Source organism: Capricornis sumatraensis, chromosome 15 (genome assembly GCF_032405125.1).
Source record: "Capricornis sumatraensis isolate serow.1 chromosome 15, serow.2, whole genome shotgun sequence".
Lineage (NCBI taxonomy): Eukaryota > Metazoa > Chordata > Mammalia > Artiodactyla > Bovidae > Capricornis > Capricornis sumatraensis.
This window is the reverse complement of record NC_091083.1, coordinates 80,891,496-80,915,209: the sequence shown is the minus strand read 5'-3', so window position 1 is coordinate 80,915,209 and position 23,714 is coordinate 80,891,496. Positions and strand designations below refer to the sequence as shown.

General features: G+C 50.1%; 1 protein-coding gene across 1 annotated transcript in view; it reads left to right on the top strand.

Moving 5' to 3' along the window:
- The first annotated feature begins 5,301 nt into the window (after positions 1 to 5,301).
- The window catches only part of PTGIS (prostaglandin I2 synthase), a 61,257-nt gene continuing 42,844 nt past the window's right edge, over positions 5,302 to 23,714 (top strand). Inside the window, exon 1 of the mRNA XM_068987047.1 lies at positions 5,302 to 5,404. Within this exon, the coding sequence (XP_068843148.1) occupies positions 5,331 to 5,404 (74 nt within the window). The 5' untranslated portion in view covers positions 5,302 to 5,330. The remainder of the gene's footprint in view (positions 5,405 to 23,714) is intronic.

Below are 23,714 nucleotides of genomic sequence, written 5' to 3'. Positions count from 1 at the left end.
CTTTACTCAGAACTGGTACCCCATCATGGCTGGGTGAGGGCAGTATTCTCTGTCCATAATGGGAGGGACTGCAGACATGTGGCAGAGAGTGTGTGTGTTTAATTCCAATACAGGGAAAGTGTCAGAATTAGAGACCGAGTTCCAATCTACCACAGGGCCGTTCTGGGGTAGTTAATTAGCTGTGTGACTTGGCGATGACTCTCCTCAGGGTCTAAGATGGCAGTCAGTCGCTGAACCAATCTCCCGCCAGCCTCACCCACTCACGCACTACAGATGTGGGCTGATAGTGTGACCAGCTCTCGTGCTTGTCCAGGACCGAGGGATTTCCTGGGATGTGGGACTTTCAGAACTAAAACCAGGGAAGTCTGGGTAAGCCAGGCTGAGTTGGTCATCCTGTGTGTGTAGCCGACTGTTTGGTTTGTGACCTTTAGGATACAGACATGAACCTGGGAGAGAGGAAGCAGGGGCATGGGGTAGGAAGGGCTGCCCTTTCCCAGGCGAAGCCCCCTCATTTTCTGAGGGAGTCGGGGCTTGACATTATCCTTATGACCTGACAGCAGTCAGATAAGAGCGTGGAGATCGGGCGGGCTCGGGGATTGGCCCAGATGTCTCCACTCTAGTGGACAGCAGACATCTGGACGTACCAAGACGCCTACAGGGGAAAGTCCAGGATGCTTGTCACTGGGTGGCAGCCTCTGGTGGAGCTGGAGGGAAGGAATCATTTCCTGAGGTCCACCTGACACGTGGGCTTCACTTTTCAGATGAAGGCTGAGATGCTTCACCTTCCACTGGATGTCTGCCTGCAAACATCACTACCAGCAACATGCCCATTGCACAGATGAAGTAGTTGAGGCTCAGAGAGATGAAGTGACTTGCTTAGGGTTTTTTTTTTTTCAGTTCAGTTCAGTCGCTCAGTCGTGTCCTTATTTATTTATGGCTGTGCGGAGTCTTCACTGCCACACACAGCAATGACGTTGTGGCAAGTGGGGTCTACTCTCTAGTTGCGGGGCGCAGGCTTCTCATTGTGGTGGCTTCTCTTGTGGAGAACTAGGGCACGCAGGCTTCAGCAGTTGTGGCTCACGGGCTTGGTAACCCCGCTGCATGTGGGAACTTCCCAGACCAGGGATCAAACCTGTGTCCCGTGAGTTGGCAGGTGGATTCTTAACCAGGGAAGTCCTTGCTTAGGTTTCATACAGCAAATGAGTGGACAATGTTTGGGTTTGAACCTGGTTCTCAAGCCATTCTTCACTGGCTGAGGGGTCACCCTTAGGGCTGTCGTCCCTCCTCTTTATTCCTGAGGCCACACCAGCCCTGCCCTCTGCAGGGCCTTGTCAGTCCTCATGGGTCAGGAGAGTTTGGGATTTTTCTACTGCTTTTCAGAGCCTGCCTGATCCTGCAATATTCCATAACTGGAGAGCTGATCCTCTGTTAGCCTGATAAGCACAGAAAGACTGAGCTGTTAAAAAAAAAAAAAAAAGCAAAACTAACGAGGAGAAGTGACATTTTTGAATGCTCCCCGGGGCCAAGGCGCTTTGGACACCCAATGAGATCATGTGGTCCTCAGCACAGCCATAACTGAAGTCATCTTAATTGGGGAAGGTTTTGGCTGCAAGGAAAAGAAAATCTGACTCATGGTGTCCTCAGCAACACAGGCGTTTGGTTATCTCATTAAACAAGAAGTTTGGAGGTGAGTGGTTCCAGGGACAGTTCTTCAGCAGCTCTGGTTTGGGGTTCTGTCATTTTCCTGGCCCCCTCAGGAGATGCCCCCTTCACAAATGCCTTACACAATGCCCCCCCCCCACCCCGCCAAAGATAAGGAGGCAAATAAGGAGGAAAAAATTCCCAGAAGCCCCCAACAAATGTCCAGATGGTGCCCACATGGCCACCCTTGACCGAGTCTCTATCTAAGAGGGATGTTCCTGGCTGGCTCAGGCCGTCGCTGGTTCACTCCATGGGAACAGGGGTGGGGCCATCTCCCTAAACACCTGTTTGATTCCTGAACAAAATCAGATTCTACTCGATTCCACTCGCGAGGGAGAAGCCCGCAAACGTTCTTCTCTCCTTGGTATGTGAGCAGTTGACCTCCTTCCCCTGGGCTGAGAGGGGAAGAAGGACATCTCATGGGTGGGGGGCATTTGGGCTGAGGCGATGGTGGTTTGCACTCAAGGGTGTGGGATTGCAGAGATAACATTTATTGAGCACCTGCTGTGTACCAGGCCCTGTGCTAAGGGATTTCATTCCCTCATCATTTAATTCAGCCCTTATAATAGTCTTCTGAGGAAGGAAATGCCCTTCCCATTTTTCAGACCAGAAGCTGAGACCAAACCTTGATCTCGTATGGTGAGAGGCTGGGCTGGAATAAGTGCTAATGGCAACCGACTCCCACTGCCATTCACAGGGGGTCTGGCACCCTGACAGGTGTGCCACCTGGATCAGGTCATCTCCTCCTCACCTCATCCTCATTTCACCCATGAGGCACCTCGGCTCGAGGAGGAGGCGCAGACCACCTGGGGTCACCCTGTTTAGCACTTGCCCGGATAAGCTGTGAACCCCCGTTGCCAGAAGGCCGCCCTGTGGGGCTCCCCAAATTTGGAGAAAACCCTCCAGGGCCCGTTCCATGGCCTTTTTGGGACTATTGGCTTCGCCGGCGGGTAAGCTGGATAAATAAACAAGTGGTTCAAGAAACTCCTTTTGACTCTTGATGTTCTAAATCTGCTGGAGGCCACACGAGGGTCATCCAACTGCCTTGACAGCCGACATTAAACAGGCAAATAAATGAATCTTTAATATGATAGCAGGAAATGTTAAGTACTGTCAAGAAAAACAAGCCGGTTCAAGGCAACAGACAAGGTTGATGGGGCTCCTTGAGACCGGACAGGCAGACAGGGAGGGCTTCTCTGAAGAGATGACAACTGAGCAGAGACGGAGGGGTGAGGGGTGCAGTGGAAAGAGCCAGCTGTGCACAGATCTGAGAGGAGTGTTCCAGCCAGCGGGAGGAGTGAGTGCAAGGGCCCTGAAGTGAGAGTGAGTCTGGCACACTCATGAGGGCACAGGAGGTGGGTGTGGCTGGAGCAGAGCTAGGAGAGAGGAGGGCAGGGAGGTAACAGTGGTTGGGGGCAGGTCAAAGTCCTTACAGGACCCTGTGGGCTGAGCGACGTGGAGCCATGGAGGTTCTGAGCAGGCTTCACTAGAGGATTTGACTGAGGTTCTACAAAAGCCCTTCTGAGAATGAACTGCAGAGAGATGAGGGCAGAAGCCAGGAGGCCCGGGGAGAGTAACAACTCCTCCAAGCGCTATCAGTAACATGAAGCAAAACCTGCCTTAATTCACCAAGCAGCAAGTGGCAGACACAGGATTAGGATCAGACCTCCTGGGCCCTACCTCCACGCTCTGCCCCACAGCCTCAGAAAACCCACATGTGCGCAGCACTCCTAGTTTGCAGTTCCCTTCACTGACAAGCTCTCATGGATTCTTCACAGCAACCTGCCAAGGTAAAGGGCAGCTCTGACCTCTCTGTTCCCAGACAAGGAAGTGGCTTAAAAGAGGTGAAGCTCCCTAGCCAAGGTTAGTGCTAGTAGTTCAGTTGTGTCCGATTCTGTAACCCCATGGACTGTAGCCTGCCAGTCTCCTCTGTTCATGGAATTTTCCAGGCAAGAACACTGGAGTGAGTTGCCATTCCCTTCTCCAGGGGATCTTCCCAACCCAGGGATTAAACCCGAAATGGCAACCCACTCCAGTGTTCTTGCCTGGAGAATCCCAGGGACGGGGGAGCCTGGTGGGCTGCCGTCTATGGGGTCGCACAGAGTCGGACACGACTGAAGCGACTTAGCTTAGCTTAGCCTGCACTACAGGCAGATCCTTTACCATCTGAGCCACCAGGGAAGCCAAGGTTTCCCAGGTGTAAATGAGGGTGGGAGGTGTGTAGGTCCAGGCCTTCCAGCTGGGAGCCCAGTTCTCGCCAGCGCCAAGGGGTAGTCTCCTGCGGAGCCACTGGCACCAGAGACCAGCACTCTGTGTGTGCTCTATCGTGTCTGACTCTTGCGACCTCATGGACTGTAGCCCACCAGGCTTTTCTGTCCATGGGATTTCCCAGGCAAGAATGCTGGAGGGGGTTACCATTTCCTTCTCCAGGGGATCTTCCTGACCCAGGGATCGAACCCATGTCTCCTGCACTGGCAGGCGCATTCTTTACCACCGAGCCACCTGGGAGGCCCAGCCAGCCCTCTAAGCACCAGGTGATGGTAACAATGGCCACCATATACTGAATGTGTACTGTGCTCTGGAACAGGTGATGGACTCAGGCTCATTGATTTGTCCATTACAATTGAGAATGGGAGACTGAGAGCCAGATGCCCTGAGCTCTTGCGTCCCCTCCACTGTAGTTCAGTTCAATTCAGTTCAGTCACTCACTCGAGTTGGTCTCTTTGCAACCCCATCGACTGTAGCACGCGAGCCCTCCTTGTCCATCACCAACTCCTGGAGCTTACTCAAACTCATGTCCATTGAGTCGGTGATGCCATCCAACCATCTCATTCTCTGTGGTCCCCTTTTCCTCCCGCCTTCAATCTTTCCCAGCATCAGGGTCTTTTCCAGTGAGTCAGTTTTTTGGAATCAGGTGGCCAAAGTATTATTGAAGGAAATATAGGGGCGATATAATCCAGCCCAACCCCACTGCACTTGGACCAACAGAATCGAAAACTAATCAATGGTCTTTAGCCCTTCTGGTGGGGGGATGGGATGGTGGGGGGAGGGGGCGAGGGGAGGGCAGGGGGAGAGTCTTCCGTGGTGGCGGATACTTGGGTGGAGGGTGGAGGAAAGGCCCCTTCCCGCCCCTCCCGCTTCTGTCTCTCCTCTCCCACCATGGGACCCCTCATCGTAGCACTTGCCTCTCTATCCCCGCCACCCCTCCGTCCCCCCATACTCCTCTCCTTCCTCTTCTTCGGGTCCCCCATCCCTGCTCAACAGGCCCCCAACCCCCGCAGGATCCCTCCTTCCCTGTAGTCACCCCCCTCTCTCCTACATCACCCCTCCCGTCGTCCGCCTTCCCTTCCAGCTCGCATCTCCCCTCCCCGGCAGCCGCACTTTCCGCAGCTTGTCCGGCCAAGCCCCCTCTCCCGGGCCAGCGGTTGGGAGCCTGCCCCCTGGAGCTGAGCCCGGGAGCAATCCCACCCGCCCTGGGGACCCGGGAGCGCTCGCGGGCCCCGCCCCGGGCGGGTGGGCGGGGCGTGGGATGGGGGCGGGGTCGCCCCCGGGACTGGGTCCCCTTGGCCCCGAGGCCCCCGAGCCAGCCTCCCGCGCTCCGCCGCCTCAGCCTGGACGCTACCCCTGCCATGTCCTGGGCCGTGGTCTTCGGCCTCCTGGCCGCGCTGCTGCTGCTGCTGCTGCTGACCCGCCGGCGCACGCGGTGAGTGCCCCCCAAGCCGGCCGGGTCCCGGCTCCCCCCACAACCCGCGCGGCCCCGGGCTAGACAAAGGGGCGTCTCCGCTCGGGCGCGCGCCTCCCGGCTGCAGCCAGGGGGTCGCCCAGCCCACTCAGGCCCGTGTTGGAGCCCCCCACCCCCGCTCCAGTTCCCCGGGCAGGAGGGGGTCACCTTCCCGCCGTCCCCAGCATCCCCCAGGGGAGCCTGGAGGTGGGGGTCCAGGTTCCGGTCAGGGGGACTTCTGCGCTCATCTCCCGCCCTGGGGAAGGCGCCAGGCCCAACGTTGGGGAGATGCGCGCAGAAAGGTCCCGGGACAGGGGTCCCAGAGGGCTGATGACCCACTGCACACACTAACAGGGCTGGACCGCAAGAAGCTCAGGCCTGGCCCAGAGCTCCGCGCCAGTACCTGAGAAGGGGTTTCAGTGAGAACCGGGGTGCAGAGTGGGTGCGTGGGCACGCTCCGTGTGATTCCCGGGGGAAGAAGCTCTCTCCTGCCCTTCACCCTCTGACTGCGTCCTGCACCAACTCCGCATCAGCCCCCAGCCCTGCTCTTAGCATCGTGTGGACAGCCTTGTTCCTCACCCCATTACACAGATGGCAGGGTTAAGGCCAGGAAGGCAGAGGCTCTGAAGGATGCCCTCTTACCGGGCCTGGAACCACCTTCCACAGGCTTCCCCGACCCAGGGGAAGGGGCTGAGTAGTCTCGGTGTTTCCTTCTGCCTGAGAAACGCACTCCCGGAAAGGGGGCTCCCTTCCGCTGAGGTCTGGTAGCCTGGCAGAGGAGAAACAGATGTCTCATCTTCCTAGTCCTAAAGATTCTCCTGCTCCTTTGACAATCTGCCATTTAGGAGAAAAGTAAAATTTAAATCAAGGAGATGGCAGTTAAGTCTTTTTTTAAAAAGTGTTTAGAAGATTAATTTAAACTGAACAAGGAATTACATTTGACTTAAGCATTTATCCCATTATAGATAAGACTGAAGCCCTTCTAACTACCCTCCCAACAGTTCGGTACCTCTCCTGTTGATTAATTTGGGAGGAACTTTCCAGATCTTTTTAAAAGTACGCCTTTTATTTTACATTGGTTTTATATTACAGGAAAGTTGTACAAAGAGTTCCCAGATACCCTTCACCAAATTCCAGCTATTGTTAATGGGTTACGTTATCGTGGTACAATCATTAAAGCTAAAAAAACCAACACTGGCCTGTTAAAATTAGCCAGACTCCAAGCTTTATTTGAATTTCGTCTGTTTTTCCATTAACGTCTTCTTTCTGTGCCAGGATCTCATCCAGGGTGCCTCGGTGCCTTTGGTTGCCATATCTTCTCAGCCTCCCAGCTTTCCTCATTCACGCAGACATTTGCCCGTAGATAACTCAGAGCAGTGAAAGTGTGTTTAAATCAGTGTGTCTGAAGCTTGCAGAAATTTTCTGGAAACCTTTTAGTTTTAAACAGTGTTGGTTGAATTTCCAAACAATGATTTCACCCTAGTTTTCTTCAACCTCTAGACATCTTTCCAGGTGAAACTTAAAACCATACATTCAATCATTTGCCTGGAAAAATGAAAAAGAAAAAAAAGACCACAGATAAGTTTCCCCATGGATTATGAATTATTTTTCCTAAGTTGTCAGGCTTTTTGGAAATGCTGTAAAGAGTTGGTTTTGGACTGCACTGCTGCTGTTTCCCTCTAGAGTTTCGTTTTGACATCTGTCCATGTAGCTCTATGGACGTCCCTAGTGGCTTAGCTGGTAAAGAATCCGCCTGCAATGCAGGAGACCTGGGTTTGATCCTTGGGTTGTACAGATCCCCTGGAGAAGGGAAAGGCTACGCACTCCAGTATTCTGGCCTGGAGAATTCCATGGACTGTATAGTCCGTGGGGTCGAAAAGAGTTGGACACGACTGAGTGACTTTCACATATAGCTCTATGGTGGGTATGAGGGTCACTGACAGCTGGTGGGGAGCGTTATGTAGACCATGGGGGCAGTTGCTTGGACCCTTGGAAGACCTCACAGGGACCCCAGTTGAGACCCCCAGTCTCATTTTCTTCTTCCAGCTCAGTGAGGGGGTACTCTTTTTACCCCTGTTTTACAGAGAAGGAAACTGAGACTGAGTTACCTGGATTAAAAATCTAGGCTGTAAGAATTTTTAATTTTCAGAAGAAATGAATTTTCACTCTTCCCACACATTTTATTTGTGATCTGAATGCCCCAAAGTCTTAAACCACATGATGTTAAGATAGTAAGAGAAGCAGCTACAATCAGATTCTTCAGTTCAGTTCAGTTGCTCAGTCATGTCCGACTCTTTGCGACCTCATGAATTGCAGCACGCCAGGCCTCCCTGTCCATCACCAACTCCCAGAGTTCACCCAAACTCATGTCCATCGAGTCGGTGATGCCATCCAGCCATCTCATCCTCTGTCGTCCCCTTCTCCTCCTGCCCCCAATCCCTCCCAGCATCAGAGTCTTTTCCAGTGAGTCAGCTCTTCGCATGAGGTGGCCAAAGTACTGGAGTTTCAGCTTTAGCATCATTCCTTCCAAAGAACATCCAGGACTGATCTCCTTTAAAATGGACTGGTTGGATCTCCTTGCAGTCCAAGGGACTCTCAAGAGTCTTCTCTAACACCACAGTTCAAAAGCATCAATTCTTCGGTGCTCAGCTTTCTTCACAGTCCAACTCTCACATCCATACATGACCACTGGAAAAACCATAGCCTTGACTAGACGGAAGGAAGGACAAATAATCAAGTGCTGGAAAAGAGAGACATGAGACTGATGCTGTGTAGACAGTGATTCAAAGTTTGAGTCAAAACGCTTAAGGCCATGCTTCTCCCACGGCTCATTGCTCGTTCCTGCTCAGCACCCCAGGGAGGTCCATTACCCTACCCGACAGCTGAGGCTTAGGAAGCCTAAGTGACCTCCTTACGTCTGCACGAAAGTTATACTGTACATCTAGCTGGTTCCAAAATTGTTGCTTTTCTCACTCAAAGAAAAAAAAAAAGGTGCTACTTCAGTCAGTCTGGAAAATCCCATGGTTGGAAGAGCCTGGTAGGCTACAGTCCATGGGGTTGCAAAGAGTTGGACACGACTGAGCAACTTCACCTCACCTTCATCTTCAGTCCAGTCAGTTACTCTTGTCTTTACCTTTGGCCTTTAAAAATAAAATCAAAACATTTTTAATTATAAAAAATTTCAACTATATAGAAAAAATAAAAAAGAATTGTATAGGAAACCCTTGCACCCACCACTTCATTTGACAGTTGATAATATTTAAAATTACAGATATTATGATATCTCAACATTAAGTATTTCAGCATACATGTTAAAATTTCTTTCTTAAAAAAATAAATTTCTACTGTCTTTTTTTTTTTTTTAGATGTATCACACATCTTGTGGGATTTTAGTTCCCTCACCAGGGATCAAACCTGGGCCCTTGGCAGTGAGAACAGAGTCCTAACCACTGGACTGCCAGGGAGTCCCCTAAAAGATCATTCTTTTTTTTTTTTTCAGTTTATTAGTTTTTTGGCTGTGCTGGGTCTTCATTCCTGTGTGGGCTTTTCTCTAGTTTGGGTGAGCAGGGGCCACTCTCTCGCTGCGGTACGTGGACTTCTCATGTCGGCGGTTTCTCTTGTTGAGGAGCACGGGCTCTAGCAGCCGTGGGCTTCACTAGTTGTAGCTCCCAGGCTCTAGAGAGCAAGCTGAGTAGTTGTCGGATGTGGGATCTTCCTGACCCAGAGATCAAACCTGTGTCTCTTGCATTGGCAGATGGGTTCTTTACCTTTGAGCCATGAGGGGAGCCGCCCCTCCACCCGACCCAAAAGATAATTCTTAGTATCTAGTTTCTAGTCCAAATTCAAATTTCTGCCATCAAGGTAAAGATTTTTCAAACTTGGCTCAGTTACCATGAGTGCTTCCCCTGGTGTGAGTGTGGAGTTAGGAAGTCTTGGGTTGGGACTTGGAAGTCTAACTCCTGGGCCCTCTGGGGCTAATGCTCTCCCTGTTGAGTATCAGAAACATCCTTCCTACTTTCCAGGCCTCAGTTTCTCCATCTGTGCTCTGAGATCGCTCACGCAGCTGGTCTCCCATGCCCCATCCCACTGCAGCAGGCTGAATGCATTGGTCTTCCTCTTTGTGCTTGTGTGGCTGCTGCAGGAAGGGTTGGAAGAGGTCTCCTGGGTGGGAGACCCTTTTCGGTGGCGGGTGGGGGGTGGGGTGGGCGGGGAATCAGAGGTCATGGTGGCATCAGATGAGGGTTCTGAGAGGCACAAGGGCCACTCTGGGCCCTTCCAGGATATAGAATTACTGGGCACAAATAATTCTGTCTCATTTCAACGTGCAGTAACTGGAGGTCCCCAAATGGTAGTCCACGGCTGGATTCAGACCCAAGTGGGTCTGGTATGGACCACACAGTACAAGGGGGGAAAACTGGGGGCGTCCACACACACAGTTCCAGACTTCCCGCCTCTCCTGGAAGATCTCGTGGCAATTGCCTGGCACTCAGCAGCAGAACCCTCTCTAAACCTTGCCACAGTCCCCACCACTCCCTATTGCCTCTCCAGCGTGCCATTTGTCTGCTTATCGCTGTGCTTCCTCTGCTGTCTCTTTCTTTTATTATGCTGAGAAACAATTCTGTGAGTCTGTGTCCATTGCAAAACTGGGAAAACAACAAGCTAGAGCAAGACAGCCATGTGGTTTTTCTATACCCTGGAGGCAATGGGAGGGAAAAGTGGAAGAGGGTTAGGGGGAACCCTTGGTGAGCAGCCAGCAGCCTGCAAATGAATCCTGGGAAAGGAATGGGCTAAGCAGTTTAAATAGAAGCTCAGGAGGTTCCAACTCAACTTGGCAGCAAACAGCGTCTCTGGTCCCCCATGAAATCCTCCCCGAGGCCCTGAAGGAGTTGAGACTCCGGAGCAGAGAAGTCCGGCAATCCACCTACCCACACTGCTCAGCTAAACGAGCAGCTTCTGCTCTGGGCCGTCCAGAACATGGGCTGTGTGTCAGGCGCCTGACCTGCACTAGCTCTCTGAACCCTCTTTCAAGTCCAGGAGGCAGGTGCTGCTCACTGAGCACTAACTGTGTGCTTGACTCATTCATCTGAGACATATGCATTAAGCGCCTGCTATGTCCCAGACAGAGAAGGAAATGGCAATCCACTCCAGGATCCCCACTGGTCTCAGTACTAGGTCTACAAGAAGTGTCCACCTTCTGTACAGAAAGGATGGGATACGCCAAGGGGCCCAAAGGTGGGTGATATCCAGGCATGACTTCCTCCCTGATTCTCTCAAAGTTTCAAGGGAGAGAGAGACGGGACAGGATGTGGGGTTGGCGGTGGGGTCTGTGAGCAAAGAATGAGCAGGTTTTGAGGAACTCCCATGGTGAGAATCAAGGCTCCCGGGAGGATCAGAAGAGCTGCCTCCATGTCTGAACCAGGAATGGCGGGCAGTGGTCAGCCGAATTGCCTGGAGCTGTGGATGAGAGGGTCAAGCCCGGCATCCCTGTCCCCCAGGGCCTGGCGGTGCCTCAAATCAGTGAGAGTGTCAGTGGGCGAGGCTAGAGACCGCAGACTCCAAAATAGAGCCTCCTCCGCCCTGCTGGCCTCCTGCTGAATCACCCTGGAATGTGACTGGGGCCCGAGTTGGATTCCAGGCCCGTGGGCTGAAGGAGCCGCTGGCACTTCAAGGGTCAGACGCCCGGGCCCCCAGTTTCCTGCCTTTGTCTGCGCCTCCTCGGGACTTTTCTGGGGAAAGATGAGTGATGCCAGCAATAACAGCAGGCTCGCTGGGGAGCTCCGGTGGCAGCCTGAGTGAAAGGCATGGAGAGGAAGCCCCACCCACTCCCCGAAAGATATCTTGGGCGAAAACCTCCTCCTGCATCTGGGCAGGTTGCTGAAACCTCTCTGTGTCTCAGTCTCCTCACCGGAAAAGTGGGGGTCCACGTGGCCACTTGAGGTGAATTGGGGCCAGGGTTGCATGAAGACTGTGGGCTCCGTAGTCAGGCCTGCCTGGATTAGAGACCTAGACTCTCCACGGTGGGCCCTCGGGCAAGTGGCTTAGCCCCTTCTGGGCCTCAGTTTCGTCTGCTGTAAAATGGGCTTGATAGGAGAACTTCCTTCTGCAAAGAATACTGAAAGGTTGTTGCTGAACCACGAAAAGATGCTAGGATCCTTGCCCTCTGGAGGAGAAGAATTCAATCCGGGGCCAGAGATGAGGCTTGATCGCTCAGAGCTTTTGTGTAATAAAGTTTTATTAAAGTACCCAGCAATTAGACCGATTGTGGAATGCAGCGTAGGAATGAGCCCAGGACAGGAAGGCATTGTCTTGAGGGTCAAATGGCAGACTCAGGACTTTTGGAGTCAGCAGAAGTAGGCTCACATAGATTATCAGGCCCATCTGTAAAGTACAAAGTCAGCACAGAAAGTAAAGACATAAAATGACGTCACTTAGTTCTGGTCAGGGTGCCACCTCGTAACTCGAGTGTGCTGCACCCATGAATCAATTCCTGGCACTTTGACAGCAGTGGGAGAAGAAAGAATAACCTGGTAAGGGCCTTCCCAGAGGGGCCTGAGAGATTGGCCCCCAGACCCCAATGTTTTTATCAGGACCTCGGTTTCTGGCTCAAATAGAGGCTTGCCTGACTCAGACTGGGTCAGGAGTCATCTCCCAGAGTTCAGTTAGTGCCTGTTGGAAAGCTGAGAGCTGAGTTACATGATTAGTTAATTCTAAAGCTTTAGAAAAACTTTTCCATTGAGCAATTTCAGGAATTACTAATTGTCCATCCTCGGACTGTAACCATCCTTCATCAGTCATCTGTTCCTCTTTTCTCATGCCTTTCTAATTCTTCCTCAGTGAACTGTGGTTTTTCCTGTTCACAGCACCTATCCAGATCAAAGGCGTCTGCAGTGAGGGCTTTTAAAGTGCCGCTTTTCTGGCTTGACAGTCTGGTTACCTTTGTCTTCTTTACTTGCATCCCTGCTGTGCCTTTTGCAATGCATAACAGCTACTTCTTTAGGACAATATTTAGCAGTTAAAAGTCTCTGGATCTCTCTGAAATGCTTAATAGGTTCTCCGGTTGCCATTTTAAACTCTTTCTTTCCATGTTGCAACATGAGCATGTAAAGTCAAGTAAGCACACTTAGAATCAGTGTAGATATTTACACGCTGCCCTTTGCTTAACTCTAGAGCTTGGGTCAGAGCCACAGGCTCTGCTAAGCTGAGCGCTGGTTCCCTGGGGGAGAGATTTTGCTTCTAAAATCTGTTCAGCCATCACCACGGCATAACCTGCTTAACTCTTCCCCTCCCAAACAAAAGAACTGGCATCTGTAAATATTTCCATGTCAGGATTGTCTAACAGGGTATCCATTAGGTCTTCCTGAGCTAAAGGAAGGAATTGGGAACAGAAAGTTAGGAATTAGGAACAATTGTGATCAGGTGTTTCATTTTCCTTCTCAGGAAGGAAAGTGGCAGGATTTAAATTTCCACAAACTTTAAGCTTAGTTACTGGTCCTTCTAACAACAATGACTGATCTCTCATCCAAGTATTAACCTTAGAATTTAAGATTCCACTCACATCATGAGAAGTCAATACAGTAAGATTTCGTCCATGGATTATTTTTAAAGTTTCAGGAGTTAATAAAGCCATTGCCCCAATTACTCCTGGACAGTGTGGCCACCCACATGAAATTACGTCTAACTCTCTGCTTAGATAAGAAATAGGTTGCAGGTGAGGCCCTCTTGGGGTTGTGTCAAAACTCCCAAGGCCGTACCTTTTCTTTCAGGGACTAACAAATTAAATTCTGACCCTGTGGGCAAGCTCAAAGTGGGAGCTTGCAGGAGATCAGTCTGAAGAACCTTAAAAGCCTTTTGAGTATCTGGAGACCAAACCAGTCTGTTGGTTTGGGCCTGCTGAGTCTCAGCTCTAAGTTCATACAAAGGCCGAGCGGGTTCCCCATAACCCGGAATCCAATGCAACAGTAGCCTGTGATTCCCCCAAATCCTCTCAATTGTCTTAAAGTCATAGGTAGGGGATGATTTAGTGTAGGTTTAATCCTCTCAGGGCCTATGGCCCTAGTCCCTTCTGATGCAATTAGGCCCAGATATCTAGCAGATTGTTCACAAAAGTGAAGTGAAGTGAAGTGAAGTCGCTCAGTCGTGTCCGAATCTTTGCGACCCCTTAGACTGTAGCCTACCAGGCTCCTCTGTCCATGGGATTTTCCAGGCAATAATACTTGAGTGGATTGCCATTTCCTTCCCGACCCAGGGATCAAACCCGGGTCTCCCACATTGTAGACAGACGCTTAACCATCTGAGCCACCGCTGAGCCTTTTCTCTTGATGCCTGGTAACCGCAGCCTGCCAGGAAGTTTAAGAAATCTTCTGAGGCTTGTGAGCAAGCTTCCTCTGTCTCAGCACAGAGCAGAATATCACCTACATATTGAGCCCCACCGCTTCGGAGCTTCTTATCAACCTGTCTGGGAACTGACTCTCTCAATATCAGTGAGCCTCAGGCCGCATCAGGCATCAGCTGTCATTACCAAGCAAGGAAACCTCTGGAAAATTCATGCTGTTGCTGTGTAGCCACTCAGGCGCCTCCGACTGTTTTGCGACCACATGGACTGGAACCCACCAGGATCCTCTGTTTGTGGGATTTTCCAGGCAAGAACTCTGGAGCGGGCTGCCATTTCTTTCTTCAGGGGAATCTTCCCAGCCCAGGGATGTATGTTCCTCGGTTCTTTGTCTCATCACAACAAGGATTTGGAGTGATGGACATTAAAGCCCCCTCGGCGTGTCACAGCTCTCAGGTCTTGGATAGACTGTGTTATAGCTCTCAGGTCTCGAATGGACCGTGTTATGGCTCTTAGACAAATCAGTGTTACAGCTCAGTGTTACGGCTCTATTTGATTTAGAAGATAGCAGGAAGGCCCATCTTCGAGGCGTGAGGGCACATCGATCCAAAGACATGAGGAGAAGAGCGCCCCAGTGCATGGGGGAGAGAGAGAGAGACCTGGCTTTGGCTCCTCTATTCATATGTTTCTCTCTCCCTGGGCCTGTCCTATGTAAATTGGGCCAGCCAGGAGTGTTGTTTGTTTTACCTGAGGTCCTCCCTCAGGTCCTTGGACCTTCTTTTGTTCTATTTTCGTGGGCTTTTCCCTTCCTTGTCTTTTAGCCACCACCATTTTGGACTCCTTTTCCCTATTTTACCTACCTAACATTCCCCCCTCGAAAGATGGGAGGCCCAATTCTTTGGGAATAGGGGTGTTGAGGTCTTTCTGGCTACTTTCTGCTGAACTGGGATGGCAAGGGGTATTGGGCCTCCCCCTCTTGCTAGTCTCAAGCCTTGGAGTCCTTATAGCGGTGTCCATCTAAGGGTGTGTGATATTTTCCGTGGCCGGCTGTAGTTTTATATCTTTGTTGGACTGGCACTGTATGTTGTAGCTGGTTGACCTGGGCAGAGACAAAACAGGTTAGACAGTTGACAGTACACGGAATAATCATAAGCATCATCAATATAGCATAACAAGGACTAGTAGGGGCATTAGTCAATTTTAAATTCACATCGCCAGGATGGCTCAAGTCCCTCCTTGTTCAGGGGTCAGAAGATCTATCTCCTGTCTGTTTTGGAGTATAATCTTTGTCAAGCTGTGTTGGCTCTTTAGAGCTGTCCTGAGAAATCTTATCTCCAGAAACCAGATTTTGGGGGTGTTCATTAGAATGGCACTCACTGGTAGTCCTGAATAGGTATCTGAGATCTCCCAGGGGCTCACAGGTGTATTGAGTGTCCTCTTCTGTTTTTTTTCCACGGCTTGACTCGTGAGTAGTGAATCCAGGTGTCATGTCCTGGTACCTTGACTGCTGTGGGGATAGAAAGTATTACAGGGTAGGGGCCCTTCCATGTGGGCTGGAGTTGAGCCTTTGGGGACCCATCTTTCCAGACTTTAATTAGGACTTGAGTCCCTGGGGCATATAGTGGTGACTCCTTAGACTCTTCTGGGTCCTGGTTCATACCCCACAAGCGTATATCCTGTTGGAATTGCCCAGTGGCCATGGTGTAAGACTGGAGCATCTGAACCTCTGGATCTAGGAAGAGGTCATTGACATAAACGAACGGTCTCCCATATAGCATCTCATAAGGACCAAGACCGAGCTGTTCCTTAGGGGCAATGCCGGTGCGGAGGAGAGCTATTGGTAAAGCCTCCTTCCACCCCAGGGAGGTCTCCTGGGTTATCTTTTTTATTGCTGATTTTAAGAATTGATTGGCTCTTTCTACTTTTCCTGAAGATTGAGGCCTCTAGGCACAATGGAGATAATAAGTAATGCCCAGTGCTTTTGAGACCCCTTGGGTGACCTTAGAAATAAATCACGTCCCATTGTCACTTTGTAATGACCTGGGCAGACCAGATCTTGGAATGATTTCATGGAGCAGTTTTTTTACCACCTCCTCAGCCTTCTCAGTCCGGGTGGGAAAGCCTTCAGCCCATCCTGTGAATGTATCTATCATGACTAATAGGTATTTATACCCTTGAGAAACTGGCATCTGGGTGAAGTCCATCTGCCCGTCCTCTCCTGGGTAGGCCCCACGTTGTTGGACAGGCTGGGCCAGCTGAGGTCTTCAAGCTCCTTGGGGGTTATTTAATTGGCAAGTGGGAGAAGAGGAGACCACCTGTCTTAGGGTTGTTTGGAAGCCTGTTCCTCCGAAGGACCTTTCTAGTAGTCTTTGGAGGGCCTTTTCTCCTAAATGAGTACTGGCATGTAAGGAGTTAACCCACTTCCATTGGAGATTCCCAGGCAGAAAAAGGAGCCCCTTTGTTTGGAACCACCCCATATGATATATTTGAAAGCCCTCGCTCTTAGCTTTAAGAGTCTCACCTTCAGTATATAAAGGAGTTTCTGGCAAATTAGTCTGTGGAACTAGGGTAGCAACCCCTATTAGGACATGGTTCTGTAATGCTGCTCTCCTAGCTGCCTGATCAGCTGCTTGGTTCCCTCGTGCCACTTCCGTGCTCCCTTTTTGGTGTTCTTTACAGTGGGAGACTTAAACCTCGGTGGGCGGATGGACTGCCTCCAAGAATCTAAGAATCTGATCACCATATTTGATTGAGGACCCTCGGGTGGTCAAGTGGCCCCTTTCTTTCCAAATAGCCGCATGTGCATGTAGCACCAGAAAGGCATACTTGGGATCAGTGTAAATGGCTATTCTTTCTCCTTTTCCCAGCTCTAAAGCTCGAGTCAGGGCTATGAGCTCAGCTAATTGGGCTGAAGTACCTGGTGGCAGAGGCTTAGCCTCTATGGTCTCAAAATTGGAGACTACTGCATACCCGGCTCTTCTTTCTCCATCCAAGACAAAGCTGCTTCCATCAGTGTACCAGATTTCCTCAGGGTTGGTCAGAGGATCTTCTGACAATCCTTCTCGGGGTTTTGTCCATTGGTCCAAGGTTTCTAGATAAGAGTGAAAGGGGAGAGAGCCCTCGGGAGTAGGCAGGAGGGTGGCTGGGTTAAGAACCTCACAAGGAGATATAGTGAGGCCTGGATTTTCCATCAGCATTACTTGATATCTGAGGATTCTTTGATCAGACATCCATAAATGGCCTCTCCCATTTAGGAGTTGTTTTACTTGGTGGCTGGTAAAAATAGTTAGTTTGCCCCCCAAAGGAAAGTTTTAAAGCATCTTCTATCATGATTGCAATAGCTGCAAGACTTCGAAGGCAGGGAGGCCAACCTCGGGTAGTTGGATCGAGCTTCTAGGATAAGTAAGCTACAGGCTGGGGCTCAGACCCCAACCTTTGAGTTAACACTCCCAAGGCTATTCCCTCTCTTTCATGGACGTAAAGTTGGAATGCTTTTTCTGGGTCTGGCAACCTCAAGGCAGGTGCCTGAGTTAAGGCCTGTTTTAGTGTAGCCTCTGCCTCTTTTTGAGGAGTTCCCCACATCAGTGGGATTGAATCGTCTCGTCCCTTTAAGCTTTCATATAAGGGCTGGGCAATTAGACCATAGTTGGGTATCCAGATTCTACAATATCCAGTTAACCCCAGGAAAGCTCGCAATTGTTTTCTAGTCATGGGGGAGGGCAACTGGAGGGTTTCTTGTACCCAATCAGAGGACAGCCTCCTGGACCCGTGTGTAATTTGAACTCCCAGGTAAGTGACCTTTGTCTCGACCATCTGTGCCTTAGCATGGGAGACTTTATATCCCCTTTCTGCCAAGAAGTTTAGAACCTGAATTGCATGTTGTTGGGCACTTTTCTCACCTGGAGAACAGATTAGTAGGTCATCTATGTATTGTAATATTTTTCCATTATGTCCCAGGTCCAGATCTAGGAGATCCCGGCTAAGGGCTGGTCCAAACAGGTGGGGGCTATCTCTGAATCCCTGCGGTTCAGTTCAATTCAGTCACTCAGTCATGTCTGACTCTTCGTGACCCCATGAATCTCAGCACGCCAAGCCTCCCTGTCCATCACCAACTTCCAGAGTTCACTCAGACTCACGTCCATCGAGTCAGTGATGCCATCCAGCCATCTCATCCTCGGTCGTCCCCCTCTCCTCCTGCCCCCAATCCCTCCCAGCATCAGAGTCTTTTCCAGTGAGTCAACTCTTCACATGAGCTGGCCAAGTACTGGAGTTTCAGCTTTAGCATCATTCCCTCCAGAGAAATCCCAGGGCTGATCTCCTTCAGAATGGACTGGTTGGATCTCCTTGCAGTCCAAGGGACTCTCAAGAGTCTTCTCCAAAACCACAGTTCAAAAGCATCAATTCTTCGGCACTCAGCTTTCTTCACAGTCCAATTCTCACATCCATACATGACTACTGGAAAAACCATAGCCTTGACTAGATGGAACTTTGTTGGCAAAGTAATGTCTCTGCTTTTCAATATGCTATCTAGGTTGCTCATAACTTTTCTTCCAAGTAGCAAGCATCTTTTAATTTCATGGCTGCAGGCACCATCTGCAGTGATTTTAGAGCCCCCCAAAATAAAGTCTGGCACTGTTTCCACTGTTTCCCCATCTATTTCCCATGAAGTGATGGGACCAGATGCCAAGATCTTCGTTTTCTGAAAGTTGAGCTTTAAGCCAACTTTTTCACTCTCCCCTTTCACTTTCATCACGAGGCTTTTTAGTTCCTCTTACTTTCTGCCATAAGGGTGGAGTCCTCTGCATATCTGAGGTTATTGATATTTCTCTCAGCAATCTTGATTCCAGCTTGTGCTTTTTCCAGCCCAGCGTTTCTCATGATGTACTTTGCATATAAGTTAAATAAGCAGGGTGACAGTATACAGCCTTGACCTACTCCTTTTCCTATTTGGAACCAGTCTGTTGTTCCATGTCCAGTTCTAACTGTTGCTTCCTGACCTGCATATAGTTTTCTCAAGAGGCAGGTCAGGTGGTCTGGTATTCCCATCTCTTTCAGAATTTTCCACAGTTTATTGTGATCCACACAGTCAAAGGCTTTCACATAGTCAAGAAAGCAGAAATAGATGTTTTTCTGGAACTCTCTTGCTGTTTCGATGATTCAGCAGATGTTGGCAATTTGATCTCTGGTTCCTCTGCCTTTTCCCAAACCAGCTTAAACATCTGGAAGTTCATGGTTCACATATTGCTGAAGCCTGGCTTGGAGAATTTTGAGCATTACTGGTGTGTGAGATGAGTGCAATTGTGCGGTAGTTTGAACATTCTTTGGCATTGCCTTTCTTTGGGATTGGAATGAAAACTGACCTTTTCCAGTCCTGTGGCCACTGCTGAGTTTTCCAAATTTGCTGGCATATTGAGTGCAGCACTTTGACAGCATCATCTTTCAGGATTTGAAACAGCTCAACTGGACTTCCATCACCTCCACTAGCTTTGTTCGTAGTGATGCTTTCTAAGGCCCACTTGAGTTCACATTCCAGGATGTCTGGCTCTAGGTGAGTGATCACGCCATCATGATCATCTTGGTCGTGAAGATCTTTTTTGTAGAGTTCTTCTGTGTATTCTTGCCACCTCTTCTTAATATCTTCTGCTTCTGTTAGGTCCAGACCATTGCTGTCCTTTATTGAGCCCATCTTTGCATGAAATGTTCCCTTGGGATCTCTAATTTTCTTGAAGAGATCTCTAGTGCTTTCCATTCTGTTGTTTTCCTCTATTTCTTTGCACTGATCACTGAGGAAGGCTTTCTTATCTCTTCTTCCTATTCTTTGGAACTCTGCATTCAGATGCTTATATCTTTCCTTTTCTCCTTTGCTTTTTGCTTCTCTTCTTTTTCACAGCTATTTGTAAGGCCTCCTCAGACAGCCATTTTGCTTTTTTGCATTTCTTTTCCATGGGGATGGTCTTGATCCCTGTCTCCTGTACAATGTCACAAACCCTCTGTCCATAGTTCATCAGGCACTCTATCTATCGGATCTAGTCCCTTAAATCTATTTCTCACTTCCACTGTGTAATCATAAGGAATTTGATTTAGGTCATACCTGAATGGTCTAGTGGTTTTCCCTACTTTCTTCAGTTTCAGTCTGAATTTGGCAGTAAGGAGTTCCTGATCTGAGCCACAGTCAGCTCAGAGGTAATACTGAGGTGATACTGTCCAAGTCATCTGCTGGCGTTTTTCTCCTGGGGCCTCCCACTCAAAGGCAAAAAGATACTGGAATTCTTTAGCCAGCGGTATGCAAAAAAATGTATCTTTGAGATTCAAGGCTGCAAACCACTTGGCACTGGGTGGGATTTCTCCCAAGATTACATAGGGATTGGGTACTGTGGGATGGAGGGGGACTACAGCTTCATTTATGATCCGGAGATCTTGAACCATTCACCAGGTTCCGTCTTTTCTCTTTACTTAGAGGATTGGGGTGTTACATGGCGAACTGGTGGGGACCAATAGCCCAAAAGCAAGGAGTTGATTTATTAGGGGCTGTAGTCCCTCCCGAGCCTCTCTTTTGAGGGGATATTGTTTCCGGTTAGGAAACCGAGTGGGATCTTGGAGGACAATGATGACAGGTTCAGCTTGGTGGGCTCGTCCAGGAATCCCCTGGTCCCACACCTGGGGGTTAATTTTGTCTTCCCATAGTTTTTGGTCCCTCTCTATTGAAGGTGTAATGGGTTCTTCAGTAGTAACCAGGAGCTGTAGAGCTGTAAGAGCTGAAAAACTTCCCATCACAAGGGTGGTCTCCAGTTTAGTGAGTATATCTCTTCCCAATAAGGGAGTAGGACACTCAGGGACCACCAGAAACTGGTGGGAAAATATTTGTCCATCCCAGCAACAAAGAAGAGCTCGGGTGAATCTTCTAGTAGTTGCTTTTCCTGTAGCACCAAAATGGTACAGGTTTGGGAGGAGAAGGCTCCGGAGTAGGAGTTCAAGAGAGTAGGTAGCCCCTGTGTCAACCAAGAAATTCTCGGACCTACCTGCCACATCCAGTCGCACCCTTGGCTCCAGCCCCTGATGGTTATCTGTGACAGGCGGGCTGGCTGGAGTGGGCCGCTTCAGTCCTCTTGAACCATCGTGAGGTTAGGCTTGGCACTTGACCTTGAGGCTCTTGCGTCCTGAGGGCAGAATGCCACCCAATGTCCCAGTTGAAGGCATTTGTGGCAAGCCATTCTAGGAGACTTGTCATGGTTTGGGCACTTTTTGGCTCAATGCCCTGCCTATCTACAGATCAGGCATTTGTCTCATGCCTTGTCCTTCAAGGACTCGGGGTTTGCCATAGGGCTTCTCTGGAGGGCGGCCAGCATCTGGGCATGCCTTGTCTCTTTCTTTCTCTCCTTCTCCTGGGCCTTGGCCTCCTTCTCTTGTTCTCTGCTATAAAAGGTATTGGTGGCTGTCTGGACCATCTCATCTAAAGAGGCAGCAGGGTCCTGCTTTTGTAGCTGTTGTAACTTAATTCTGATATCTGATGCACATTGGGACGGGAATTTGTCCTTTAAAATCACCTGTCCCTCGTAAGAGTCTAAGTACAGATTGGTAAACTTTTGGAGGGCCTCTTTCAGCCTTTCCAGAAAGGCAATGGGGTTCTCATTGGGCTCCTGAGTTATTGCTGAGACTGGGTACAGTCCCATGAGTAATAGGCTTCCTTCTGTTTCCATGGGTGGACTTCCTTAGGGGTGAGTCTTTCTGAAGCTTATCCTACCCAGAACTGTTGCAACCTGAGAGCCAGGCGTGTCTGGGTCAGGGTGCAGATCCCCAGGCAGGCTGAGGTGTGACAGCCTCCTCGAGATCGAATCCCCAGGCAGGTCGAGGCATGACGGCCTCTCGAGAATTTGGTCCCTGGGCAGGTCTAGGCGTGATGACCTCCTGGGACCCCTGGGACTAGTGGATCCCTGAGCAGGTTGAAGCATGACAACCTTTCGAGGACCAGATCCCTAGGCAGGTCAAGGCGTGATGACCTCCTGGGACCTCCTTGGAGTTGGGCATCCCCAAGATCTCCAGTGTAACCAGTACTGGGTAGGATTAGGGGGTTGGATATTATAGAGTATTTCCCTCCCAAGGCAAGGTATTTTCTGGTTGTCTCTCCAGAAGATTGTAGAGGCAACCTTGTGGGTCTGGATGGGGCTCAAGAAAAGAGCATGAAACAGGAGGGAAGGGGGCAGAGCACAACCTTTGAAAGAATGACATAGCACAAGGGTATGATGTAAACCAATTAAAATCAGTTGGGTCCAAGATGACAAGTCAAATTCAAGTAAATCTTAATCCCCAGTCTATAAGCCAGCAGACACACCCAGAGGTGGCAGGACAACTCCAAGGCACAGTCAAAAGAGGGAGGAGTGGGTGGTTTCCCAGTGGTTGGGATGATCCTCTCACTCATTAGCATATCCGCAAAACCTAGCTAGGCCGCATTTCATGGCCAGTACCCTGTAGAGTGGGCGCTTTTCTCTGAATCTTAACAAGTCCACCTCTTATCGCTTTCTCTCTCAATGAATTTTTGCAATGAGACCTCAGAACCTGAGCTTTATTAGGTACCCGAAGCCATTCTGGGTTTTGGTCGGGCTCAAGTCCCGGGAGAGGGCTGAACGACAGGAGGAAAAAGCAGTGGGGAAAACGTGCCGAGGAATCTCCTTCATAGCCCGCTGGAAAATTTGCTAAATATCTGACCGGTGCTCACAATTTCACTGGTCTGATCCTTGGCACAGAGAAGAGAAAGGACAGAAGAACCCCTACCGGCTTGTGTAACAGCTGCTGGGGCTCAGCAGATAGCGCCTTTGGGACATGCTGAGGAGTAGCCTCTCCAGAGTCCCTCAGTCGTGCCCCCTGCCACCCGCCTGTTTGCGGGAGGTTCGAGGGAACAAGAAACGAGAGATCGTAAAGGAATTAAGATTTCGTTAGGCATGTCCCTCCAGCCATAGGAACGAGGACCTGTTACCTTAACCGGAGGTCTCCTGGGATCTGAGACTGGGCCGCGTGGGCTTTCCGCTGTCCCGGTTTCCAGCACAATGGGCCTTCCCCTGCGCTGGGTTTCTTCACCTTCTGCTTCTAGTGCGGGAGCTTTGCTGAGTTGGGCTCCTGCTGTGCTTGGCCTCTTCCACGCAGAGGTTGTTTCAGCCAGGTTACATCCGAGTCACGGCACCATAGATGTCACGTGAGTGTATGCTCCTCGGTTCTTTGTCTCATCACAACAAGGATCTGGAGTGACGGACATTAAAGCCCCTTAGGCATGTCACAGCTCTCAGGTCTTGGATAGACCGTGTTATAGCTCTCAGGTCTCGAATGGACCGTGTTATGGCTCTTAGACAAATCAGTGTTACAGCTCAGTGTTTCGGCTCTATTTGATTTAGAAGATAGCAGGAAGGCCCATCTTCGAGGCGTGAGGGCACATCGATCCAAAGACACGAGGAGAAGAGCGCCCCAGTGCATGGGGGAGAGAGAGAGAGACCTGGCTTTGGCTCCTCTATTTATATGTTTCTCTCTCCCTGGGCCTGTCCTATGTAAATTGGGCCAGCCAGGAGTGTTGTTTGTTTTACCTGAGGTCCTCCCTCAGGTCCTTGGACCTTCTTTTGTTCTATTTTTGTGGGCTTTTCCCTTCCTTGTCTTTTAGCCACCGCCATTTTGGACTTCTTTTCCCTATTTTACCTACCTAACAGATGGAACCTGCGTCTCCTTCACTGGCAGGTGGGTTCTGTACCACTGAGGCACCAGGGAAGCCCCCTTGGAGAATGCATAGGACCTGCCATATAGCCGATGCACCCAAGAGTCATGTTGGTCCTGCTTCTCAGACCTGCTCCAGCTGTTCCCCAGTTGCCAGGCACCAGGCACTGTTCTGTAACCCACTTCATCTTTGTCACAGCCCGATGTGGTCAGTAGTGTCAACACTCCAGTTTTACAGACGAGGAAACGGGCAGGGAGAAGCAAAGTCTC